Raw genomic sequence first — 23,237 nt, 5'->3', positions numbered from 1 at the left:
GTAATGTAGGTGTGAAGAGATCAGCACAGGTCCCAGGATCGAATAAAGCTATGGGGTTGAAGATACTCTACGGGGTTTCTGGGGCCCAGTCTCAGGGTAACATCATGCCCAGTCAGTCACAAGGCTGGGTGATCACCTTGGGGCCAGGAGGACCAGGAGGTCCAGGGAGGCCAGGAAGGCCATCTCTGCCCTGCAGAAGAAAAGGAAACGGGAGCTTGTGCCAGGCAGCCAGCGCGGGTTCCAGAAAGGTCTGCTTCAGGTGCCTCCTCCTGCACACACCTGCTCTCCACGGTCTCCTTTCTCGCCACGCTCTCCCTGGAGATGAAGAGCAGGGTGAGGCCAACATCAGTGGGGAGGCAGTTTCTCTAACCATTGCCCTGGCCCTCCTGATCGGTCCCAGGCTCACCCTCTCTCCTGGCCGTCCTGCCTCCCCGGCACCACCAGCCCGGCCTGGGAGGCCAGGAATGCCAGGCTTTCCAGGTTCTCCAGCAAGGCCAGGTGGTCCAGGTGGGCCCCTCTCCCCAAGGGCCAGACCAGGAGGCCCCTGAGGGCCAGGGTCTCCACGATCTCCCTTCAGCCCACGTTCTCCAGGAAAGCCAATGGAACCCTATGGGAGAAGGATGAAGGCTCGGGGCTGTAAGATCACGCCCTCGGTAAAGCACGCCCACTGAGCAGCCACCAGTCCCTTACCTCTTTGCCCGGAGGGCCTCGCTCGCCGGGGTCCCCCTTGGGGCCAGGTCTACGCTCAGGCACAGAGAGGAAGCTGCCAGAGCTCTCACCCCAGCTCTCCACAATGTCCCGCAGGGCCGACACCTGAGGAACAGTGAGGGCACAGAGGAGCAGGGCCTCTAGCTGCCACAGCTCATCCACAGGACCCCATTGGCCCCACCTCACTTCCTAAACAACCTACCTTGATGCCAGCCGTCTCCAGTAGTCTCTCTGCACTCTGGGGACGCAAAGATGGTCAAGAGCTACCCACACACACAAGAGAAGGCCCCGCACCCTACCCTACATTGTCACCTGCAAGCTCCTACACCCTCTTGCCCTCTGCGGACATCAGCTGTGAGGCCGCTGGAAGCCTATCTTTGGCATTTCTCCACCACCTATGCCTCCCTGAATGGAAGCTCCGGGAACCCAGTGGACGAGGTACTGAGCACGGAGGGCAGAACCCACAGAGTCCCGTGGCAAGGGAAAGTGAGAGAAGTGGCCGCCCTAGGAACATAGACGACGGTCAAGGGCCAGGGGCGGCTCACCGGCAAACTCCCAGGTTCTCCTCGTAGGCCACGTTCTCCAGGAAGGCCCTGGAGACAAGAAATTGGCAACTGGAACCCAGTCTGGGGGATGTGTGTATGTCTGGGGTAGAGCACAGGTACACAGGCAGAAAAAAAACAGGTTGGAGCTCACCTGTTCCCCTTTGGGTCCAGTCTCTCCACGGTCACCCTGGAACAAAGAATGGCCAAGGGGAGACATGTCTCCTAACCCTCCACACCCTCTTCACCCAACACAGATACACACACTCACCTTGGGACCCACACTTCCTGGGACACCAGGGAAACCCTGGAACACGATGGAACATAAAGGAGTCACAGGATGAAGGCATCCAAGGAGGGTAGCCCAGGAGACATAATGGGTCATTGATCCCAAGGCCTAGAATTACCCTAGACACTCACCTGGCCAGGAGGCCCGACCTGTCCTGGGAGACCCGGAGGACCCTGGAGTCCAGGATTACCAGGAGTTCCACGTTCACCTTTGGGACCATCAGGACCCTGTGGAGCGCACAGTCAGCATCAAGGGTCCCAGGAAAGAGTGGAGCCATAGCTCTTACAGTGTCATGATCAGGGATCACAGAGCATAAAAACTCAGCACTCACTTGTCTTCCAGGGGCACCAGAATCTCCCTTTTCCCCCTAAGGAAAACAGGGCTTTTTAGACATGGTTCAATCTGAGGCCACAATTTCCTCCAAGGGAGGGGCTCACCTTCCTTCCATCTTCTCCAGGTTCTCCAGGTTCTCCCTGTGGGCAGAAGACTCGTGAGCCTAAGTGGTCTGGCTTTGTGACTGTCTGTATAGATTTCAGATGATGGTAGCAATCTGTGCCTGCAACTTCATGGCTCTGTGTGTCCGTCCCAGTAAACTGCTCCATGTCCATGGGTATGCCTATACGTGCCTACATTCATGTATACATGTTCATGTCCCCCTCCTTTAGCTCTCTACATGTAACTCCACGTTCATGCAGACATAGTAAGTATCCATGACTTTCAAGTGCACATATCCACACGAGAGGTGTACACAGGGCTTTGTATATCCTAGAAGGTGATTATTTCTCTGTCTGTCTGCATATCATGGCCTATGTCTGAGCATGAGTTTATATATGTACACTTAGGTCCCCAGTTCCTTAGAAACTACATGTTTTGTCATGTGTCTGCAAATCTTACATGTATTTCAATATATATGGTTATACGTAGGTTGGTGACTGTTGCTATAAACACATTGCCAATGTGTCCTAAGATGTGTCATGGCAGAGCTATGGGACTTTGTCTCACTGCGCTTTGTCTAAGTGGAGTGTTAAGTGTTAACATGTCTCTACATGTCACTGATGTGGCTTGATGCCTACATGTCTGTTGCTCTCATCCTGTCTTGCTCTTTGACTGGACAAGTGGCTGTACCTTATCTTGTCATGCACTGGAGCATCTGAGCTGATACACACATCCACCTCACTGTGTCTGCAAGGCTGCCCAGGTGTGTTCTAGAGCACACTTCAGATGCATTGTCACACTGGGGCTGTGTGTGGTGTTGGCGCATGTCTACATATGACAGTACATATGTTTCATGTATTATCTGTTTTTTTCTTTTTTAAGATTTATTTATTACATATATAGTGTTCTGCCTACATGCCAGAAGAGGGCACCAGATTGAGTTGCAGATGGTTGTGAGCCACCATGTGGTTGCTGGGAATTGAACTCAGGACCCCTGGAAGTGCAATCAGTGCTCTTAACCTCTGAGCCATCTCTCCAGCCCCGTATTGTCTGTTTTTCTGGGCTGTGTGAACACGCTGGCCTTTCTTGGTAGGTTTGGCAACATTGTCTTAGACACACTCACGTTTTTCCCATTTAGGCCAGGTTTGCCATCCTCGCCTGTCTTTCCCTGTGGGAACAGAGTGTTGGTCAGATGTCAGGTCTCAGGTGACAGTAGGAAGAGGCTACAAGGATAGTATGAAGCCTGGACTCACCGGTACTCCAGGAGCACCAGGGGGACCAGCAGGGCCATGTTCTCCTCGAAGGCCTGGAAGCCCCTAGAAGAAATCCACCACTAGGATTGAGAGGGTCTCTGAGAAATCACCTGGGACATGGCACCCCAAGACCTATGAGGGCCCCCAGTGTAGAGATTCAGAGGTCTTGTGGAAATCCTCTGAGGCCCAGATGCCATAAGTTAAGGGGACTCCAGCTTGATCCCTAATGAAGAACCCCAGAACCTTCAGGTCCTATTAAGATATGTAAGGCAGAGCCCCACAAGGGGACTCTAGTGACCTTCTGCGCAGGGACTGAGACCTCCTAACAAAGACCCATAGGACCAACTGGTGCGAGACGTGGATGGAGCTTCTGCTGGGCCTCCAAGCCACCCTCCATCCTGGCATCTCCCCCAACTTACATCTCTCCCAGGGTCCCCAGCTTTGCCTGAAGCACCCTAAGAAGAAATTCAAAGTTAGACACATGGATGAGGGATCCCCCACTGGCAGAGCAATAGTCCTTTGAACCCAAAGCCTCGTAACAGGGGTGTGGCCCACACAGGGGATTCTGAGAGAAAACCACAGCTGGTGCCAGAGCTCCAGGCCAACACGAAGCCAATGCGGGGGGGGGGCACAGGAATGGGACAGCGGTACTCACATGTGGCCCTGCAGGGCCAGGTGCACCTGGTTTCCCATCCACCCCATTCCGGCCATCCAGCCCTGGGGGCCCCCGATCACCCTGGAGGAAGCAGAGTGGCCTTGAAGACAGAGATGGGTCTGAGAGCCCGCTATATCTCCCAGAGCTGATGACAGCCTCTTACCTTGTCTCCTGCAGGGCCTCGAACACCTGGGTCTCCCTGGAGGCAACAAGGTCAGATGAAAGGCGATGGCAAGTCGGTGGTGCAGGTTAGGGGACAAAGCACGTACTCACCTGTGGGCCGGGGGGTCCCCGGAGCCCATCAGTGCCCTGAGGACAACAGGGAAAAGAGTCAAATCAGAGTGAGATTTTCCAGGACAACCCCCCCCCCCCCGCAAGGCCCATCACACTTACCCTTTCTCCAGAGGCTCCAGGGGGGCCAGGGTCACCCTTGGGTCCTCGAGGACCTTCCTGTCCAGGCTCTCCCTGTGACAGAGACGGGCTTGCTGAGGGAACAGCTCCTCAGCCACTAAGCACACTTGCGCCAGGTCCTGTCACCAGGTCATTCCCAGACTGGCAGCTTCCCTTTACCCACAAAGCCCAGTACCTTGTCTCTGGATCCAGTTCCTGCATCCACCTATAGGGGAATGATCAATTAGAACACTTCAAGAGGAAATCTGAGGCGGGAAAGGGGGTGGGGGCAGTGAGGCAGTGAAGGTCAATGGAGGTGTTGAGGGGGCAGATGGTGAGAGGGGCCGGGAAGGAAGGTGACAGACGACAAGACCCAACTCAACACCTACCAGCCGTCCAGGGGGACCCGGTGGGCCCTGGGGAAAGACATTACAAGCATCAATAGAAGCCCTGAGGTTACCAGACATCAACGCTCATAGTTGCCCCAGGTTCAACTCTGCCCCTCCCGATTTCCTAAAGTACCCCAATACCAACTCCTAGAGGGCAGCCAGACCTGGAAGTGGCCACCACTGCTTCCTGATGTTAACTTCCTGTCCCCTTGCATGGGCAATGGTCACGTGGCAGCCCAGGACTGGTACTACTCACCGGCTCCCCACGGTCACCCTTGGGTCCAGATGGTCCAGGGCTGCCCTGTAGAAGGCCAGGAAGTCACACAGGGCAGGCAGCAATTGGGGGGGAGACTCAGAAGTACCACGAGGGCTCATGGAGTCCTGTTGGCCTTTGGGGAGTTCTCATAAAAGAGACTGTGAAGGTTGGGGTGGGAATTGGATGGAGGAGTTGAGTCTGAGGTCAAGGGTAAGGGGCCAGAGGCCGTGACTCACATTCCGTCCATCTTCTCCAGGGTCTCCCTGATGACCTTTCTCACCCACAGGCCCCCGGACCCCGGGTGCACCCTGAGAAGAACAGTTAGTTTGAGATGGCCGCGTCTGTCGATGGCAGGTTTTCCCGGGAGCTGCACCGCCTGTGTTCCCCATCATGCCGAAGCCCATGATAGAGTTTCCCATCATCCCGCCTCCCTGTAGACTCTTCTCTCACATCTCATCCCTCCCAGAGCCTCCTACCACCTCAGCCTCTCATTTCTGTCAACACTCACCCGAAGGCCACGCTCGCCTGCTTTCCCAGGCAAACCTGGGTCGCCCTGGTGAGGGAGATAAAAGTCACTCTGTGCTGGTGGGTTAGGATCTAACTGACTAAGCATGGACAGAGATGGCCTGGCCACTGACTGGACAGGAGCCAGAGGATGGGGTCATGGTTCAAGGGTAAAGGGTCAAAAGCCACAGTGGGGAGGAGTCTCACCGGGTTTCCCTCGACGCCTTTCTCTCCAACTTCGCCCTGTGAGACACAAGTCAGTCTTGCTGCCAAGACCCCAGTGACACATGCAGGCACCCTCACTCCCCATTCCCAGTGATGTGACACGTGCAAGCACCCTCACTCCCCAGTCCCAGTGATGTGACACGTGCAAGCACCCTCACTCCCCATTCCCAGCGATCACCCCAACTCCAGCCTCTCACATCTCTTCCTCGGGGGCCAACAGGTCCTGGGGGCCCAGGTCGCCCTGGATCTCCTTTCTCTCCAGGAGGGCCCGAGTCACCCTGTCAGGGAGACAAGAAAGAGAGGCAATGAAGAACTCAGCAGCCTTTGAGAGGAGGGGACTCCAGAAACCCTGGGGTCATCCAAGGTCATAGACACTTACTGTGGGTCCTGGTCTGCCAGTGAGGCCAGTGGGACCCTGAGAGAACAGGAAAGGGGGACAGGACTTAGCCAGAGTTCGAGGTACCTTTCCCCCACCCTCTGTCACATACCCCCATCCCCACATTTATTCACCCGGTCTCCAGGGTCTCCTTTGGGGCCAGGGTCTCCAGGAAGCGCCAACCCAGGTGGGCCCTGTGGTTGGAATGGTCAGAATTCAGGAGCGCATAACCTGTGGCTGTGCCTACCCCCAAACCCTAACCCTCCTCACTCACTTGTGCCCCCTTGATTCCAGCAGCTCCTCGAAGCCCAGGAAGCCCAGCGTCTCCCTAAAGGTGACAGAGTATGAGTGTTAGTTCCAAGCTTCAGGTATTCCCAGAACCCAGCAATCAGGCTGCAAGCCTTGGGATCGCTACATAGAACCCAAGATAGACCCTGTGACCTTGGCCTTGCCCTTTAACAACTTCCAGACATACCTTTTCTCCTTTGGCTCCGGCACCACCAGGACCCTGAAAACAATCAGGACAGACACAGTTCAGCCTTGGCTAGGGCTCATGGGATCAATCTCCATGGGGACAGAGACATATGGAGCTAGATGTCACAGAGCTCAGTCTCTGCTTGTAGGTCACAGGCTCACTAATGAGAACAAGGTAAAGGCTACACAAAATGGACAGACACTGTGTCCATGACTGCAGAGCGGTCACAGGGGCAGTTAGAGGTCTGAAGGCAGATTACTGCATGAGGAGGATCACAAAGTTGAGCCTACCCAGGGCGGGGGTGCTGGAGTCACAGCGCTGAGCAGTAGTTCCCATGTCACTGCTCCAGGGCTGTGGGCCTCAGGACTCCTCTGTCCCTACTCACCACTGCAGGATCTCCAGGGCGACCAGGCTCTCCCTACAGAGAGGGGACAGGGACAGAGACAGGTCAAAAGGCCACCTAGGAACCCAAAGTCCTAGTGTCCCATCTGCCACATCCCTGCTGCCAGCAAGTGTGACATCCAGCAGAAAGGGTGACATACAGCCCATAACCTACCTTTTCTCCTCTGCGGCCAGCGGGTCCTGGTGGCCCCTGTACAGAGAGAGACTGTGAGCCCAAACAGGGAGAGGGACACAGGAGAGTCCCATTCCTGATCCCTTCCATAGTCACAAACTCACCTCAGGACCCTCCACTCCAGGCTGGCCAGCAACCCCGGGGAGCCCCTGGGGAAGAGGAACAGAGACACTGCTCCAGGTGGGTGGGGTCACGGGAACGGAATGGGATGGGCAGGAGTGGAACTCAGCAAGAGGACAGTGATCAGTGCAGTGAACGCCAGGGAAAGTTTATTCAAGTCAGACATTCAAAGCTGGGGCCCTGAGGCTGAGGGCTAGAGCTGCATCCCTGAGGTCAGGGGCTGATGGGTAGAAGGACTCAAGAGCAAGAAATCAGAACTAGGAGGGAACAGAGGGTCTGCAAGTCAGCCAGCGCTCACTGAGCTCAGAGGACTCACCTGGGGTCCCACTGGGCCGGGTGGTCCACGTTCACCCTGACAGAACAGAAGAGGTCAGAGCTGGCAATGGCCCCAGGCCCTGCCAAGCCCCCCAGGTTGCACATACCTTTTCTCCAGGCTCACCCGGGGTCCCTGTCTGTCCCCGGTCACCCTGAAGAGAGAGAAGAGAGGGCTTTCAGAAAATACCAGATAAAATGTGTTGTTCTCCAACTACTAAAACCATGGTCTTTGTACTCTCCAGGCCCATATCCCCTAACCCTCCAGCCTCTGGAACCCTGGGGGAGAGTCCCAGACAATAACATTGCATCTGATCATGCCCCCTGCCACAGTTGGTACTTACTTTGGGCCCAGTAATTCCAGGAACTCCCCGTAGACCCTGGAAAGGATATGGGGGAGTGCAGAGATTTGGGTTAGCACATATGATGAAATGGGAGTTAACTGTTGAAGGCAGAACCCGAAGCTAACTCACCGGTTCACCTGGGGCCCCAGGTTGTCCTGGAAGGCCTGGGGCTCCATCCTCACAGTCACCCTGAAGGAGAAACAAATGACAGGAAGGCCCAGGGGAGGCCCTGCCTGTGGGTCACCAAGAGGTCAGGTTCCTACCTTCTCCCCCTTATCGCCAGTACGGCCCGCTGCGCCTTGGGGTCCAGGGCTTCCAGGAAGACCCTGGAAGGAAATAAACAAGCACATGAGCTCAAAACTATGAGACCCAGCTGATGGGGGAAGTCCTGTGTATATGTCAATAAAGCACTGTTGGCCAATAGGTAAGCAAGATAGGTGGGACTAGGAGTCCAGGAGGATTCTGGGTAGGAGAAACAAACACAGGGAGTCAAGATGTAACCGCCACAGGGATAAGAAGCCCAGACCCTTTTTTCCGGTAAGAGAAATACTTAGATTAACAAATATGGGGTAAATACTTAAGTCAGAGCTAGCCAGTAAGAAACAAGCAAGGCCAACAGCTTCATAATTAATACAGCATCTTGTGTGTTATTTGGGGTCTACAATGCGGCAGAGCCCAGGCGACTGGTGGGAAAAAACCAAGCGGCTGGCAAGGAAAAGGCTTCTCTCTACACCCAGCACTCAACCACTGCCCCAGCAGAGCCCCAAGGTATCCTCACCGGAAGTCCAGGCTCGCCTTGCCCAGTGCCACCAACACCTGGTCCTGGAGGACCCTGGGGAAGGACCGTATGTCAGGGGATGGCCATGAGACTCAGACTCCAAGTCATCCCCATGATACCTGGCCCTTCACTTACCTGTTCCCCGCGATCACCTTTGTCACCCTGGAAGACAGATCATGACCCCATGACTAAGAACCATACCCTTCCTCTCCAAGGCACAAGGAGAGTTATTGGGTCAAATTTGATTATAAAAATAACAGGACTGGGTGTGGTAGTGCGTGCCTTTAATCCCAGTTCTTGGGAGGCAGGAGGATCTTTGTACATTCAAGGCCAGCCTGGTCCAGATAGTGAGTTCCAGGCCAGTCAAAGCTACATAGAGAGACCCTGTCTCAAAACCTGCCCCGTTCCCCCCCCCCGCAAAAAAGAATAATGGGGATCTAAGGAGTGGTAAGGGTTTTATGGGCTCCAGTGGGGTCACCAAGTGTCTGAATCACATGGCATTCATAAGACTACTTGGAGATCTTGCTGTCACCTTCACTGATGTTCCAGGAAGTCCTGGGGGGCCACGGGGTCCTGGATTCCCCAAAGGGCCACGAGGTCCAGGGGGGCCCTGATCGAGAAGACAATACATAAGGTGCTGTAGACCTCACTGTCACCTCCCATCTGGTCTTCTCCTGTCCCGTAGCTCTGGCAGTCACGTATCTTGGGACTTACCGAAGGTCCAGGATCCCCTTTCTTTCCAGGAAGGCCTGTCCCTTCACCTCCAATGACTTTCCCAGGCTCTCCCTGTGTGGAGCAGGGAGCGGTTCTCAGGGTGGGGGGTGGAGGAAGCCCCAGAGGTGTCCGTTAGCCTGCTTCAGGCCTTGGTCGGGCCTGGTCTGGGACACCCCTGCTCCTCCATGGAGTATCCAGACCCCTGTCCCTTCCCCTTTTACCTACCGGCTCCCCCTTTGGGCCCCGAGGCCCACGCTCTCCCTGAGGACAAAGCAGAGCAGAGGGTATAAATTCAGATGAGCCTCAGGGTGGCCTTCATGTACCCCAGCCTCCTTCACACTAGAGAAAGAACCCTGGAAGGCACTAGAAAAGTACTTACCGGTTCCCCACGAGGGCCAGTCCACCCTGGGGAGCCCTGTAAATGGAGGTCAAAGATAAAGCAGTGAAAACCATAGCGCCCATTCAAGGAATCATCCCCTGTGGCCAGCAAAGGCAAGACTGACTGACTCACCTTAATGCCAGGAGACCCAGGAACGCCAGTGAGACCAGGGCTGCCGGGAGGCCCTTCTGGGCCAGGAAAGCCCTAGAAAGGCAAAGAGGTCAGACAGAGCAGGGAGAGACCCTGCCCCAGTGTCCTGCTTTACATAAGGAGTCCATTTTATAACCATGGCTCCGGCCCCAGGCTCCCAAGTGTTACCAGAGGTGGGTAGTGGGCCGGAAAAGTGGCACTACCATAGTGAATGGAGCCTAATCCCAGGCAGTAAGGAAGCAGAGGCCCAGCCTGTCAGGGGCTCACAAACCCCTTACTCTTCCCATTACAGAATGTCTGCCTAATCTGGTGTGGCTTATAATCTTCACTCAGGCTTCTAAGAACATTCTGTGGATACTTGTTTGTTCGAGACAGGGTCTTGCTGCACAGTCTAGCTTAGCCTTAAAGTGTGGCCCCTCTTGCCTCTGCTTCTTGGGTGCTAGGATTACACGTGCGCATGCCCAGTTCATCCTGTGGCCCTAATTGCACTTCTTCCTCTTCCCCTATGCCCTGAGAACACTAGCAGGGACACCCTGGGGACAGTCGATGACCTCCACACTCACCCTCTCGCCTTTCGCCTGGGTACTTCCAGGGGGGCCTTGTGGGCCAGGAGCACCGGTCCTGCCCTGAGTGAGGAGAGCAGGTCAGGAGGCTGGAAACCAGTCAGGGTAGGGGCAGGTGTGGAGAGGCACTCACCGGGAGACCGGGGGGACCAGGAGGTCCAGCCTGTCCTTGCAGTCCCTAGAAGGGGTGATCAGTGAGCCCTGTGCTGTCAACCAACTCTGCCCCACCGACTCCCAGTCTGTTGTCTACCTCCACAGGGTGACTTACCGTCACTCCAGGCTCCCCCTTCTGACCCTAGGAAAAGACATGTCAGGAGAGGGTAACAATGACAGCCTTAGATGTGGTCTTTGGCCGTTCATTCAGCCCTGGCCACTTACCTTTGGACAATGCACAACACAGGGCTCCAGTTGTGGCTGTGGACAAAGAGGCTCTTTGAGACCAGGAAGCTTTCCTACAAGAACCCCAGATCCCCTATCCACTACCAGTCCCCAGAGGCCTTGTCCAAACCTGTGTGGCCACAGCTGCCTGGCACAGGGCTACTGCCAGATCACTGACTGCTCGATCCAAACTTGGGCCATTATCCGTGGCAAAGAAGTTCTGGACGGGGTCCACGCCTGGTGCCAAGCGACGCAGCTGCTCTGGGTCAGCTCCCACCAAGCCCAACATCATCACCTTGAGCCCTGAGAAGAGATCCAGCTACCTACATGACAGGCTCACTGGGCCACCCCTCTTCCCAAGGCCCCACCCCATCAGCCAGATAGCTCACCAGAAGCCTGGACCTCACGAATGGGGCTGGATATGTCCCCTCTCAGCGGCTCATCCACTAACAGGACCATCACTCCTGGCACTTGCTGGCGGCGACCAGGAGCATTGGGTGACAAGAGGTGGCTGTGAGCTGTGATCACAGCCGTGCCTGGAAGAAGGACGTGTCAGAGCCCTGAGACACTGAGCTCCTGATGGGGAAGCCCCAGGAGTCCACACCATTTGCAGCCCCTACCTAGGTTGTTTCCACTTGGGTCCACATAGGGGATGTCCCGGATCTTTTGCAAGATGATGCCAAGATCGTGAGAACTATTCAGTGGGAACAATGGGGAGGGCCGGTGACTGTAGGAGAGCAGGCCAACCTAGGTGGGGACAGACACAGAACATGGAGGGAATGAAGGAGCAGGATATGGGTACTCAGAGTCTGGAGAAAAAGACATGGGAGGTATGATCAACCCAGAACTGCTAATTAGGTGGTCCATAATGATGGAGGATGGGGGTCACCCGGCAGGTGAAGTAATCTGGAACCTGGGGGAAATCTGGGGAGAGCCTGAACCCCCAGAGGGATGGAAAGTTGTTGGCAGATGAGGAGGCTGTAGAGGGGAGGGACAGGGACAGGTGAGTCTGGCTGTCTTTAGTGCCAAACCTGAGCAGCCTGCGGACCAAGAGGCCCGAGTGCAGACACCAGCCTCTCCAGGACCCTCCTTACAGCCTCTGCGTTGTGAGCATTGTCTCGAGTGGTATGCAACAGGAACACCACATCCACAGGGCCATGAGGACACACTGTGCAGAAGAACTGAGTTACCAGCACATTAGCCATGCCATGGTCCCTCAGGCTCCTCCCACTATGCCTTCATACCTGGCTTCTGTGTGACAGAGACCTCAGGACCTCGGACACCCCTTTGGATAGGTATCAGAGAGAAGACATAGGAAACACCAGGGTCTAGGCCTGTCACCCTATGGGAGCTTGAGGTCCCTGGCAGTGTCTGTGGCGCCTCAGGCACTTCTGCAGAGGCAAACTTGGTTAAACAGGAGCTTTCTCTCTGGAGCCCCAATTACACCCCCTCCCTCCCAAACTCTGGCCTTCCCCTCACCCTGGCCAGTTCCTCCAAGTGGCCGCCAGGACAAGATGTAGCTGGATGCCTCAGGCACTGGGGTCCAGGCCAAAGTCACTGAGTTAATAGAGGTGTCCACCACACGCAGGTCAGTGCTCAGGACATGAGAGGGCTCTGAGAGGAATCAAAGACCAAAGATCAGAGGCTGGGTGCAGAGAGCAAGAGAGAGAGGTCAGAGGTCAGTGAGAGCCCTGGGAAGGCTCACCTGTGTGTGCAGACACCGTCCTAGGGGGCCCCTCTCCAGTCTGCCCCAGGACACTCAGCCTTATGCGGTACAGTGTTGCTGGCTCCAGTCCATCCAGGCTGTAGCTGTTAGACTCGGGTCTCAAGGTCAGGGATTGTTCCTGGCCACCTAGGACAAGTGTGAAAGTAAGGACCAGGAATGTGCAGGAGGATGGTGACGAACAGTGATAGACACATCCCCTTCCTGACTCCCATCAACCACTTTGACCACTGCTAATCAGGTCCAGCCTCCCGATGGGCCTTGCCCGTCCTCTGTCCTCTTCATTGACCCTAACAGATGCATCACCTCAAGACTGACTAATCCCTCCCACCTTGTTGAGTAAGTCCCCTGCTGTTTTTGAATCTGCAGACCTGGCTCCTAGCTCCTTCCACCAACTTTGATGCCCATTGGCCCTCTCCCTTTATTGGTCCCAAACTATTGGTCCTACTAGGACACCGCTCACCCTCAGGTTGCCAATGCAGACGGAAGCCCAGTGCTCCGGGTACCGGTTCCCAGCGCAGCCTCAAGAAGCGCTCTCCGCGCTGCACTACTTGAAGGCTCTCCAGAGCTGTTGGAGCCTCAGGCGCTTAAGGAAAAGCACCACAATCAGGGAGGCTTTGCTCCATAGGCTGCACCAATCCCAAGAACAACATCCCCCTCCCCAAGGCTTTGCCCACACAGGTTCACTATAACCCTTGATCTGGCTCCAATCCCCCCCCCCCCCCCCCCGCACACATCCAGCCTGACAAGCCCCACCCCCAAACCCTCCTACGTGTGGTGATGACAATGGAGACTGGTGCACCCTCTCGGTCCCCAACAAGCGCTGTCACTCTCACTGAGTAGCTGACTCCGCCTTCGAGACCCTGGATCTCGGCAGAGTCTTTGTTTCCTGGGAGTATCTGGTGTCGCATAGGGCCACCTGGCCAGGCCAGTGAAGAGAGGAGTTAGGGGAGCTGACCAGAGAGGGCAGCTGTGGCCAGGAAGAACAAGGACAGGGTCATGGAGCCATACCTTCACTCCGCCCCCATGCCAGTCTATAGGCCGTGGCTCCAGGGACTCCTACCCAAGTGACCCGTAGAATGTCACTGGATGCATCGAGGATCTGCAGTTTTGATACACTGCCCACAGGCTCAGGGGCTGCCGACAGAGGCAAGGTAAAGGTCAGGGGTCACTGGGTATCTAGCAGGGGCAGGAGTAGCAGGCAGGCATGGTGAGTGAGGTTAGTGCCACTGCTTCAGTAGAGGGGGCTCTAAGGGCGAGGGGTCAGTGTCTCAAGGTGGAAAGTGTGGCATGGCCAGGGACCACCATGGTGGGCGCTCACTTCAGCATGGACAGGAGAGTCACTGAGCAGCAGTGGGACAGGCAGTTAGAGCAGTCAGAAATGCATAGTTGGGTGGGTCAGCCAATGAGGCGTGAGAACAGCTGGCCAGGGCCCACTTACCAGTCCTCACAACCACAGAGGCAGGGGCTCCGTCCACACCAGCCACATGGGTCCTCACACTCACTGTATACTCTGTGTCTGGCTCCAGCCCATCAATTTCAGCCACCGTGGCTTCCCCAGAAACCAACTGAGATTTCTCTGGACCTGGGACCAGAGATAGAGGCAACTCCAGGACTCGCCAGACTACCAGTGCCCCACTTGGACTCCCGTAAGAATCTCTGTCCTCTGTGCTATCCAGAACCGCCTCTCGTAGCCCTCCTTAACCCCTGCCTCCTACCATGGCCTGAGCGCCAGGAAACCCTGTATCCCGTGGCTCCAGGAACCCGGCTCCAGGCAACGCTGATAGATGAGCTGCCAGCCTGAGTCAAGTGGACTCGCCTCACTGGGCCCAGTGGGTCTGGAGAGAGAGACAATGAGCAGTCTGGAAACGCAGGCAGAAGGTCTGATGGGAGAGGAGTGGGAGCTGTCTGGTAAGGGAAGGCTGGGAGTGTTTAAAGAGGCAGGGATCTCACAGAGGAGGAAGCAATTGCAGGCAGCAGGCATCTGAAAGACAAGGTCTGACAGAGAGGAGTCTGTGGAAGCATTGGGAGACAGCGGGGCATCGGGCGAGGAACTAAGTCTAAGAGGAGAGTTGTGTCTAACAAAGGAGAACAAAGAGGAAGAGGAGGAGGGAGAGGAGGAAGTGATGGGCGCCGAGGGATGAATAGTGGAAATAAGAACAGAGACAGTGGGAGTCGTGGTGAGGGAAGTTGACCATGAAGGGGAAGGCTTGAGAGTCGGAATGGGGATGGAATGACACTCTCAGGGTAGAAGTGGTGGCAATACAAGTCATAACGAGGGCCATCCAAGTCTGAAGGGACACCAGAGGCAAAGAGCAAAGGACTAGCTCAGGCTCTGACCAGTTCGAGCCACGATGACCACAGGGGGACCCGCCTCTCTCCCTCGAAGCGCTGACACAGCCACATGATAAGAGGTTCCAGGCTGCAGCCCCAGGATGTCTGTGGCAGTAGAGTCTGCGGACAGTGTCTGGCTGGACTCTGGAGCTAGGATCAGACAGAAATGATGACCTGGTTCTGCTGTGCTCTTAGTCCTCCATACTCTGATCACTCCCCCAGCAATCCACACTCCACACTGACCACTGCCTGTCCTCCAGCTAATCCGAAATCCAGTGGCTCCAGGAACAGGTCCCCAGGACACCCTGATTCTTGTTGCATCTGATCCCACAACCCGCAGTCCTGGAACAGTGAGTTGGGTTTCTAGATCTGGAGATTAAAAACAGGGGTCAAGGGTCAAGATGGGGACAGGAGCGAGTCAGTCACCATCCCCTGTAAGTCTTCCAACGTGCTCACCTCTGCGGATGGTTAGGACGCTGGCACCACCCTCACGAGGGCCCACTCGAGCAGATACCCGCACTGTGTAGCTAATCCCAGCTTGAACGTCATCTAAGTTAAATGATGTCTGACTCCCAGGAAGCAACAGGGTCCGCTCAACCCCTGAGAGAAGGCAGGTGGGCAGGCCGGGGTCAGTACCACACAGGGATACAGAACAGCCGTCGGTGATGCGTAAGGATGCAAGACAAGGAGTCTCAAGGGAGACGGAAAATCAGATGGCGAGGGGAAGGGAGACATGACAACGTATGAGAAAAAACTGTGGGTTAAAGGGACGGTCATGGCAGCAACTTCGGACAACTGGAGTCACCAGTGAATGGGGACCCTGGGTGATGGGGGTTAGTGCCCAGAAACGTGGGATATAGGATGCTGAGAGTCGGTGACTTGAGGCAAGGTGACAAGCCACTGATAGATATCGACGACACTGGATGATTGAGGTGAGTGTTGCATGAGAGATACGTGTCAGGGGACTCAGTGGGGAGGCAGAGGGGAAGTGAGGGATTCGGGGGAACATGGAGGTCTGAAGAGGCACTCGAGGCAAAGAATTAAGAGACTGAGGCAGATTCTGTGCAGTCTGAGCCACAATGACCACAGGGTGGCCCTCTCCTCCCCCTTGAGAAGGACAGCAGAAGAGAGGGTCATAGAGCTTGTGGGGGGGGGAGCCGTGGCAGGATGTGGGTGGACAGCTGAGACTGTGGAGACGGGCTGGGGCAGAGGAGAGGAGAGTCAGGCCCGGGGGAGTTCTGGGTTGACAGCTCTCAGGAGGCTGTAGGAACCAGTGGGAGGAGTTCGAGGGTGCTGCAGTCTGGCATGAGGGGACTCTTCTGGCTGCTTCTGCCTTACCCTGGGTGCTGCGCACAGTGACACGGTACTCAGTGGCACTGGGGACGGGGTTCCAAGACACTCGCACCTGCTGCCCAGACAGTTCTATGGCCTGTAAATTCATCACTTCACTCACTGGCTGCTCTGGCCCTGGAGAGAGGAGGATGTAAGGCTGACTGGAGTCGCTAGACTTCCCTAGTCATGTCGACCTGCAGGAAGGGCGCTTACCCGTAGGAACTATGGTTGCAGGGGTGGCCACCTCCCGGCCCTCCAACAGCGTATAGAGCGTGAGGCGGTACTCAGTGCCTGGCTGCAACTCATCCAACCGGTGGCGCGTCACATCAGAGGGCAGCACCACTCTCTGTGGTGGTTCCGAGCCTGCAAGATGGCAGGGTCAGGTTAGCTGAAGCCAAGCCCCAGTCCCAGCCTGCCCGGCTCTCCACTGGCACCGACCACTCTCTCGACGCCACTCCAGCCGGTAGCCACGGGCCTCAGGCACCAAGTTCCAGGAGAGGAGGATGGACGTCGGGCTCAAGATGACAGGGTGCAGGGTCTGCTCAACCGAGGAGTCTGCCCAGGGCACACGGGTGGGTATCAATGGCCTCTGCACCGGCCCCGCCTGCCCACCCCAAGGGAAGGACCCAGACGGCTCACCAGTACGGGCAGTCAGAGAAGTGGCAGGCCCCACACTGTGGCCATAGAGGGCGCTCACAGACACCTCATAGTCTGTGCCAGGCTCCAAGTGATATAAAAATACTGACCCCTGTCCAGGGCTCAGGTCCTGCTGCTGTGACACCCCACCTGTATTGGGGCCACAGAGGGTTCAGCGGGCCTCACAGATGCAGGACTGTATAATTTTGTCAGTCCACGCCTCTCACTTACCACTGAGGTCCCGCCATGCTACACGGTAGCCAGTGGCACCTGGTACTCTCCTCCAGACCACCAGGAGGCTGTGGGATGTGATGTTCTGGACGCTCAGCTCCAGCCCTTCCTCGGCAGCTGAGGGGAGGCCCCACCAGGGATTAACAAAGCCAAAAGTAGGATGGGGAAGGGGTTTGGGGGCCTGGGTCGTTAGGACAATGGGGCCAGAGGTTGACAGAACTGCTCACTGGTTCGAGCTGTCCCACTCACGGCCTCCCCGATGCTGTTGGTGTAGAGGGCTACCACAGTCACTTGGTATTCCGTTAGTGGCCGGAGACCCTGTAGCCGCGTGCTGGTCTCACCAGCTGGGACGTTCACCTGCCCAGGGCCAGAGGTCATCTCATATCGTCTGACCAAGTCCCTAACAGCCACCAGTCACTGCTGACAAACCTTACCTCCTGTCGCTCACTTGGCAGTGGCTGTCCCAGCCCTGTCAGAGGAGTGTACTGAACCTTGTAGCCAGTCACAGGGCCACTAGCTGCTGTCCACTGTACTCGCAAGGACTGACTACTTGGCTCGGACAGCGTGAGGTCCCGAGGCCCAGATGGAGTGTCATCAGCTGTGAATGGAGTTGGAGCAGCATCAGGTCATCAGGGAAAAGGGTCAGCACTCGCAGGCGGGGGTTAGCATAGGAACCCTGGACCAGAGTACCCAGAATGGGCAGAAACTTACAAGGCAGGGCCACAGGCACGCCGCCAGCAGTTGTGCACACCCTCCGGGAAATGAGAGGCAACAGAGTCCTCAGGATGCTGAAGTCGTTGACAAAGAAGAAGAAGTCACTGGTTGGCTGTGAAGCAACCCGCTTCAGCTCCTCAGGGTCAGCATTCTTGATTCCTGAGGAGATGCCCAAACAGGCTCGGTTACTTACACAAACTCTGCGTGGTCCCCACCCCAACCGACCTCTCGCCTCAGCCTGGTTCTCACCCACAGCAAACAGCTTGACTCCCTGCCCCTTCAGTTTCTGGGCAGCTGTGTCCACTAAGTCTTGGGACTTCCCGTCTGTGATCAAGATGCAGACCTAGACAGATGTCAAGACCAGTCAGGGACGCTTTGGGCATTCATCCTGGGGTCATGTTTGGAGGCATAGCAAGTTTAGGGGACACCTTGGGGATGCCAGGCCGCGTGAGGTGTGGCAAGAAGACGCGGTCAGAAACATGGTGAAGAGCAGCCCCCGTGCGCGTGTTGCCGCCCTTATAGCTGAGTTCACGGATGGCGCGGATGGTGTCACCTCCAGAGCCGAGTGCATCCAGACCAAACTCTGTCCTGAGGGAAAGAAACGGGGCAGCGAAAGGGAGGGGTCGTGACCTCCTCCAGCCCTGGCCCCTGGGATGAGACCTCTCGAGAGTGCACTTGGTTTGAAGATCCCAGCCCTCTATCTACCATGGAAGCTTCCATATTAACAGACTCCTCGGGTGCCTCTCATTATAGCAGAACTGCTGAACTTCAGCAGTCCTTGAACTCTTGAGGCTCCCTGCCCAGAGAGGACAGAGTATCTGGTTAGACAAAAAAGTCTTTCTGGTGAGCAGAGAGCTGAAGGGGTCAGAGAGCCCGAGCAAGGAGACTCTAACCTGGATTCCCCATCTCTGTCCAGAGAAAACAGTCATCCTGTCTGTCCCCTCACCCTCACCTCTGCAGGACACTGCCTTAGAAGTGCTTTAGGACAGGAATAATCTTCCAGGTTTCCCTACGTCTCTCCAGAGGAGTTCTTGGCTAGGGTCTTTCTGGGTTCCCCAAAGCCGGTTTCTAATCTCTCTCATATCAGAGGAAGGGGTCTTGGGACCTACGGTCCTGGCCCCACGCCGGCTACTCACTGTGGGTCATCACTGTACTGCACTGTGGCAAATCGGACGCCCTGCGCACTGGCTGCCCCTGAGAAAGGTAGCACCAGCCCCTCCAGGAATCCTCGCACTTCGCGGAAGTTGCTGCGGCCAATGGATGAAGAGCCATCGAGTAAGAACACAATGTCAGCGGCGTAGAGGCGTGTGCAGGTCACTGAAGCGGGGAGGAGAGACCATGACCTTTCCTGGGAATCCAGCCACCCCCCTCTAGGCGCTGAGGTCACCCGGGACTCCGGACTGGGAGGACAGCAGGCCTCATTTGCGTATGCAAACGAAGCCCAGGTAGGCGTGTGCCTGCCAGCCTTGGCGGAAGCCGCAGTGGGCTTCTCAGAAGCTCCTGAGCCTCTCCGGAGGGCTGAAGCACAGTGGAGGAGTGTAAATTGCTAGCAAGGGTGTAACTCTGGGGCTGAAGTCAGTTTCGGAGGGACTGTTGCCGGGTGGCAGAGGGCAGGGGATTCAGCATGCATCTAGGAAGCTAGAATTTGGGTGCTAACGGGATAGGAGGCAATTTGGGGGGCAGAGTGGAATTCGGGGAGTCTGGGAAGAGTTAGAGGCATCCATGAAGAGTCTGGAGGAATCCTCGGTGGGAAGGTGTCAGGGATAAAGTTTGAGTGGATGCATGGGTGACGGGGGGCAGAGCCCCGGGAGGTGCCCACCTTTCTCTCTGGACTGGGCCCACACTCCAGGCGCCCCCACTAGGATCTCGGCAGTGCAGAGCGCAGCGACCAGGAGCCGCAGCCTCATCCTGGGCGACAGAAACCGTCAGGCAGGAACCCCACCTCTGTCCTTGGTCTCCTGAGCCCTTGGCGGGTGGAAACCCAGTGCCCCCCACCCCAAGTCCTAATCTTGCCTGCCCGTCAGCCTGCTCCCTCCGCAGCCGCAGCCAGTTCCAGTCCCGTCGGCCCAGAAGAGAAAAGTCCCGATCCCAGGAGGCGGAGCAGCAGGCGGGGACCAGGCGGTCCGCCCTCACTCCCCTCCCCAGAGGTCGCTTCCCCCACCCCACTTCTCCAGGACTTAAGATATGATGACGCACTCAACTACAAAGCCCTCTCCCAAGGCTTCTGGGAGTCATCCAGGTTTTTTGACAGACGCTGTGAGAGCACCCCAACCTCACTTAGGGTTATAGTTCTTGATTGTTCTTTAGCCAGAGTGACCAATGAAGTCATTGCTGCTCTCTGAAATGTGGACAGGTCCCTGAACACCATAGGGGTAGCAGCCTGATGTTTGGGCATATTGCAGCTGGAGCTGACTCACCCCCAACCCGTGGGGGGGTGCCCAGACAAAGCCTCAGGCCATAGGTCCTGACAAAAGCACATCATATGAATCAGCCTGCTTCTGTCTGGTGGACCTCCTGTGCCCCACCCTAACCTCTACGACAGGCAGAGCAGCCCCTAGCAAATGAGAGGCTCTGGGACTATCTTAGGGACCCCAAATCACACTGGGCTGGATCTAAGCAAGACATGCCTGCTTTGGAAGAGAGAACCTGTGTCATGCTTATTCATATTTGTCCATCCCAATGCTCTTCACTCCCTACCATGTCTTGAAGCAGTCCTAGACAGATGTCATCCAGCTGTGTTTGCAGAGAGGGAGGGCTGCCCCTTTGTGGAGGGATGGACCACCCATGTTTACAGCTCAGCTCTCAGGAATCAACCTAATGCCCATGTTCCCACTGGCAAGGCCTGCCCATGATTCAGGCCAGGTTCCCCCATCTGCTTGCCTTCATTGGGAATCCCCTCCTTCAACCTACTCTTGTAGACTTCTACTTAATTCCCTGACTAGGCCTAGGGCCATCCTATGACCACATCCTTGCCTCAAGATATCTAACTTTCCCCTTCCTAATTGAGCCCCTCGGTCCTTCCCTGTGGACAGGGGCTCCCAATCCCAGGTCAAGCCCACCTTCCTAGTGAGGTCTTTGGTTATACACATATGTTTGTTAGGTGGGTGACATCAAGAAGAGAGACATGCCTAAGAAAGCTAGCCCCCATCTGGTCCTTCTTCCTTACTCAAGTCTCTTATAGTTCAGCACAGCCCAGTAAGCCCATTTTCATTCACCATTGCTGCTGGGCGACTTCCAATATGCCTGGCCATGCAACCTTGGTCCCTTCAGATCCTCAGGCTAAATGGGGAGACAGGGCTAGATGGAATTTCTGTTCTGTTTCCCCTGGGCCTGGCCAGGGCTGAGAGTTTTCTCACATGGGCAAACCTCAGGGTACAGAGGACCATTCACCCCTCTTTCCCTGTTGTCAGGAAAGCTGGCTCTTCTGCTATCAGAGAAGACTCCCCCTCCCAGGACTATCCTGGGACGCAGAGCTGTCTTTACAGGCTCCAGAAACTTTTTCCGACATCAGGGTCTCCCAGCCCTAAAAGGTATGCTCTAGATAAGGTAGCAGAGAATCAGGTGTGTGCTCAGAGGCAACCCCTGCCCTAAGATCATTGCTACCCTGGCACAATGAAGGGTGAGTGACAGCAGGATAAAGATGGTATGCACAATATGCACATACATGTGTATGTGGGCCTGGCCTTTAGGGAAAGTAGGAGGTCCAACTTAGCATCAAGGAAAACCTCACTAGAACTGAAACGCCCCTCAACTACAGGCTCAGTGTGGGGCCAAAGGAGGCTACTGAAAAGATAGGAGGCTGGGGGACGACTAGGTCTACAGCAAGAACAGGGCTGCAGCACCCCGACAGGCTCGCAGCTTTAGGTACAGTGCTGGAGACCTGTATGCACCTGCAGCTCTCCCACCCGACGATGGAACCTCCAGAGTGAACGTTTTCCTCTCATGGTTCCCTGGACATTTTCTTCCTTGGCTTGTCATGTTTCACCAGAGGGCACCATGTCTGCCACTAGGACCCACATCCCACTGTATCCTCAATACCTCAACACTCCTCGCCAGAACTGGGCAGGGTGACCTCTGACCCACTCTTCCCTCTCATCTTCCAGTTCTGCTGGGAATATTGTCCAGTTCCTGTTTTCAGCTCACTCTACCCCTCCCTATGGCCCTGACCATAACCAGGTTTACCTGGATTGTCACAGAAATGTAGCCCAAATCCCCAAGCTAATTCACAGCTCTTGCCAAGTTTCTTTTCTTTACAATCACCTGTAGGACACCTGCCTGACATGCTTCTAGAAGAACGATGAAATAAAAGCCCTGGGCTCAGAATGCAAGGAGCCCAGAAACACCCAGCATCTCCAGCATGTCCAGCACAGCTGTAGCCTTTGGGGTCATCAAATCTCAATCCATGAGCACAGTAGACACGGCACTTGTTTTGGAGCTGGTTGCCCCATCTCCACACAAAGCCAGGGTGGGGCCATCAAGTTGTGTGCTACCCAGTTTCCTTCCAGATGGTCACACAGTAGGATGACCTGCCCTGACAAATGAGAGAGAGGCACTGGGCAGCCTAAGAGCCAAGACTTGCATGGCTACATTCAGAAGAGGGTGTTGGGGAGACTTTGGAATAGCCCCTCAACAAACTGGTCCAGAACCCTGCTCACGTCACAGTCAGCCATCTTCAGAGGCTCAGGCCCTTGGCTCCCCACTTTTCTTACAGGGAAGTGCGGGAAGAGAGGCTACCAGCCCAAGTTTCTCCCAGATCAGAGCTCAAAGGGGTAGCAGAGGGATAAAGCAGCTAAGAGCTTTATTAGGTGAGGGTTAGGTCCTGGCTGCTCTAGAAAATGGGGAGGGGACCTCTAGGCCAACAGCTCAGGACTTGCCTAGGACAGACTTAGAGGAGGGAGGGGGCTTGGGCTTCACTGAGCTCAGGGCTATTCTTGGAGCCTGAGTCAGCGGCAAATAAAGGCAAAGGATTCCTGACTTGCCTGTCCAGACAGCAGTTAGAAACCAAATCCAAACACCATGCCCCAGGCTCTCTATAACTGTACACACTCAGAAGCAGCTTCCTCTGGGACACTAGCAGCCCCTCCTCGTCCATCCCAGCAGAGAACAGAGGCCACCAAAGGGTGGCTCTGTACAGTGTCTTCAGTGAGGGTTTCCCATATAAGCTCCCAGTTTCCACACTGGGACATCAACAGGGTACAGGCAGGGCCTGTAGTTTCCATAACTCCCACACCCCACTCCTGGGACAATCTGGCTAAGGAATGTCCCCCATGTAGCTGAGTGGAAACATCTGGGAGTACTCCCTGCAAGCATCAAAGGTTTCCGGCCTCTGTGTCGCAGCCTCCACACTTGCCCCTGGCTGAGGGACACATCAGAAGGCAGGATTCAGAGGATGTAGAACGTGAGGAAGTCTTTGCTACCCAGCGGATTCCATGCCAATACTCAAGAAAGGACAACACAG

The 23,237-nt window shown here is 55.8% G+C and overlaps 1 protein-coding gene across 1 annotated transcript in view; it reads right to left on the bottom strand.

Annotated features, from left to right (window-relative positions):
• The window catches only part of Col7a1 (collagen type VII alpha 1 chain), a 31,310-nt gene extending 11,624 nt beyond the window's left edge, over positions 1 to 19,686 (bottom strand). Inside the window, exons 1-75 of the mRNA XM_005074964.3 lie at positions 19,599 to 19,686; positions 18,916 to 19,096; positions 18,208 to 18,367; positions 18,029 to 18,122; positions 17,777 to 17,938; positions 17,500 to 17,663; positions 17,293 to 17,422; positions 17,066 to 17,182; positions 16,838 to 16,984; positions 16,637 to 16,753; positions 16,412 to 16,561; positions 16,205 to 16,333; positions 15,323 to 15,466; positions 15,110 to 15,235; positions 14,873 to 15,016; positions 14,251 to 14,370; positions 13,974 to 14,117; positions 13,544 to 13,669; positions 13,305 to 13,451; positions 12,996 to 13,118; positions 12,515 to 12,661; positions 12,289 to 12,423; positions 12,054 to 12,200; positions 11,841 to 11,977; positions 11,430 to 11,556; positions 11,199 to 11,345; positions 10,940 to 11,112; positions 10,810 to 10,845; positions 10,700 to 10,726; positions 10,565 to 10,609; positions 10,432 to 10,494; positions 9,851 to 9,922; positions 9,719 to 9,754; positions 9,565 to 9,600; positions 9,340 to 9,411; positions 9,158 to 9,235; positions 8,761 to 8,787; positions 8,626 to 8,679; positions 8,111 to 8,173; positions 7,977 to 8,036; positions 7,848 to 7,883; positions 7,614 to 7,658; positions 7,508 to 7,543; positions 7,176 to 7,220; positions 7,054 to 7,089; positions 6,883 to 6,915; positions 6,498 to 6,530; positions 6,297 to 6,350; positions 6,157 to 6,216; positions 6,026 to 6,061; positions 5,844 to 5,924; positions 5,629 to 5,664; positions 5,426 to 5,470; positions 5,154 to 5,225; positions 4,918 to 4,962; positions 4,662 to 4,688; positions 4,469 to 4,498; positions 4,276 to 4,347; positions 4,156 to 4,191; positions 4,046 to 4,081; positions 3,883 to 3,963; positions 3,647 to 3,682; positions 3,228 to 3,290; positions 3,098 to 3,142; positions 1,977 to 2,012; positions 1,871 to 1,906; positions 1,671 to 1,766; positions 1,522 to 1,557; positions 1,405 to 1,440; positions 1,254 to 1,301; positions 911 to 946; positions 691 to 813; positions 407 to 607; positions 280 to 315; positions 137 to 190 (exon numbers count right to left, since the gene is read on the bottom strand). Of these exons, the coding sequence (XP_005075021.1) occupies positions 137 to 190; positions 280 to 315; positions 407 to 607; positions 691 to 813; positions 911 to 946; positions 1,254 to 1,301; positions 1,405 to 1,440; positions 1,522 to 1,557; positions 1,671 to 1,766; positions 1,871 to 1,906; positions 1,977 to 2,012; positions 3,098 to 3,142; positions 3,228 to 3,290; positions 3,647 to 3,682; positions 3,883 to 3,963; positions 4,046 to 4,081; positions 4,156 to 4,191; positions 4,276 to 4,347; positions 4,469 to 4,498; positions 4,662 to 4,688; positions 4,918 to 4,962; positions 5,154 to 5,225; positions 5,426 to 5,470; positions 5,629 to 5,664; positions 5,844 to 5,924; positions 6,026 to 6,061; positions 6,157 to 6,216; positions 6,297 to 6,350; positions 6,498 to 6,530; positions 6,883 to 6,915; positions 7,054 to 7,089; positions 7,176 to 7,220; positions 7,508 to 7,543; positions 7,614 to 7,658; positions 7,848 to 7,883; positions 7,977 to 8,036; positions 8,111 to 8,173; positions 8,626 to 8,679; positions 8,761 to 8,787; positions 9,158 to 9,235; positions 9,340 to 9,411; positions 9,565 to 9,600; positions 9,719 to 9,754; positions 9,851 to 9,922; positions 10,432 to 10,494; positions 10,565 to 10,609; positions 10,700 to 10,726; positions 10,810 to 10,845; positions 10,940 to 11,112; positions 11,199 to 11,345; positions 11,430 to 11,556; positions 11,841 to 11,977; positions 12,054 to 12,200; positions 12,289 to 12,423; positions 12,515 to 12,661; positions 12,996 to 13,118; positions 13,305 to 13,451; positions 13,544 to 13,669; positions 13,974 to 14,117; positions 14,251 to 14,370; positions 14,873 to 15,016; positions 15,110 to 15,235; positions 15,323 to 15,466; positions 16,205 to 16,333; positions 16,412 to 16,561; positions 16,637 to 16,753; positions 16,838 to 16,984; positions 17,066 to 17,182; positions 17,293 to 17,422; positions 17,500 to 17,663; positions 17,777 to 17,938; positions 18,029 to 18,122; positions 18,208 to 18,367; positions 18,916 to 19,096; positions 19,599 to 19,686 (6,252 nt within the window). The remainder of the gene's footprint in view (positions 1 to 136; positions 191 to 279; positions 316 to 406; positions 608 to 690; positions 814 to 910; positions 947 to 1,253; positions 1,302 to 1,404; positions 1,441 to 1,521; positions 1,558 to 1,670; positions 1,767 to 1,870; positions 1,907 to 1,976; positions 2,013 to 3,097; positions 3,143 to 3,227; positions 3,291 to 3,646; positions 3,683 to 3,882; positions 3,964 to 4,045; positions 4,082 to 4,155; positions 4,192 to 4,275; positions 4,348 to 4,468; positions 4,499 to 4,661; positions 4,689 to 4,917; positions 4,963 to 5,153; positions 5,226 to 5,425; positions 5,471 to 5,628; positions 5,665 to 5,843; positions 5,925 to 6,025; positions 6,062 to 6,156; positions 6,217 to 6,296; positions 6,351 to 6,497; positions 6,531 to 6,882; positions 6,916 to 7,053; positions 7,090 to 7,175; positions 7,221 to 7,507; positions 7,544 to 7,613; positions 7,659 to 7,847; positions 7,884 to 7,976; positions 8,037 to 8,110; positions 8,174 to 8,625; positions 8,680 to 8,760; positions 8,788 to 9,157; positions 9,236 to 9,339; positions 9,412 to 9,564; positions 9,601 to 9,718; positions 9,755 to 9,850; positions 9,923 to 10,431; positions 10,495 to 10,564; positions 10,610 to 10,699; positions 10,727 to 10,809; positions 10,846 to 10,939; positions 11,113 to 11,198; positions 11,346 to 11,429; positions 11,557 to 11,840; positions 11,978 to 12,053; positions 12,201 to 12,288; positions 12,424 to 12,514; positions 12,662 to 12,995; positions 13,119 to 13,304; positions 13,452 to 13,543; positions 13,670 to 13,973; positions 14,118 to 14,250; positions 14,371 to 14,872; positions 15,017 to 15,109; positions 15,236 to 15,322; positions 15,467 to 16,204; positions 16,334 to 16,411; positions 16,562 to 16,636; positions 16,754 to 16,837; positions 16,985 to 17,065; positions 17,183 to 17,292; positions 17,423 to 17,499; positions 17,664 to 17,776; positions 17,939 to 18,028; positions 18,123 to 18,207; positions 18,368 to 18,915; positions 19,097 to 19,598) is intronic.
• Positions 19,687 to 23,237: the final 3,551 nt, after the last annotated feature.

Source organism: Mesocricetus auratus, unplaced genomic scaffold, assembly GCF_017639785.1.
Source record: "Mesocricetus auratus isolate SY011 unplaced genomic scaffold, BCM_Maur_2.0 Super-Scaffold_100691, whole genome shotgun sequence".
Lineage (NCBI taxonomy): Eukaryota > Metazoa > Chordata > Mammalia > Rodentia > Cricetidae > Mesocricetus > Mesocricetus auratus.
The sequence above is the reverse complement of the archived record's forward strand: the minus strand, read 5'-3'. Positions and strand labels throughout refer to the sequence as shown.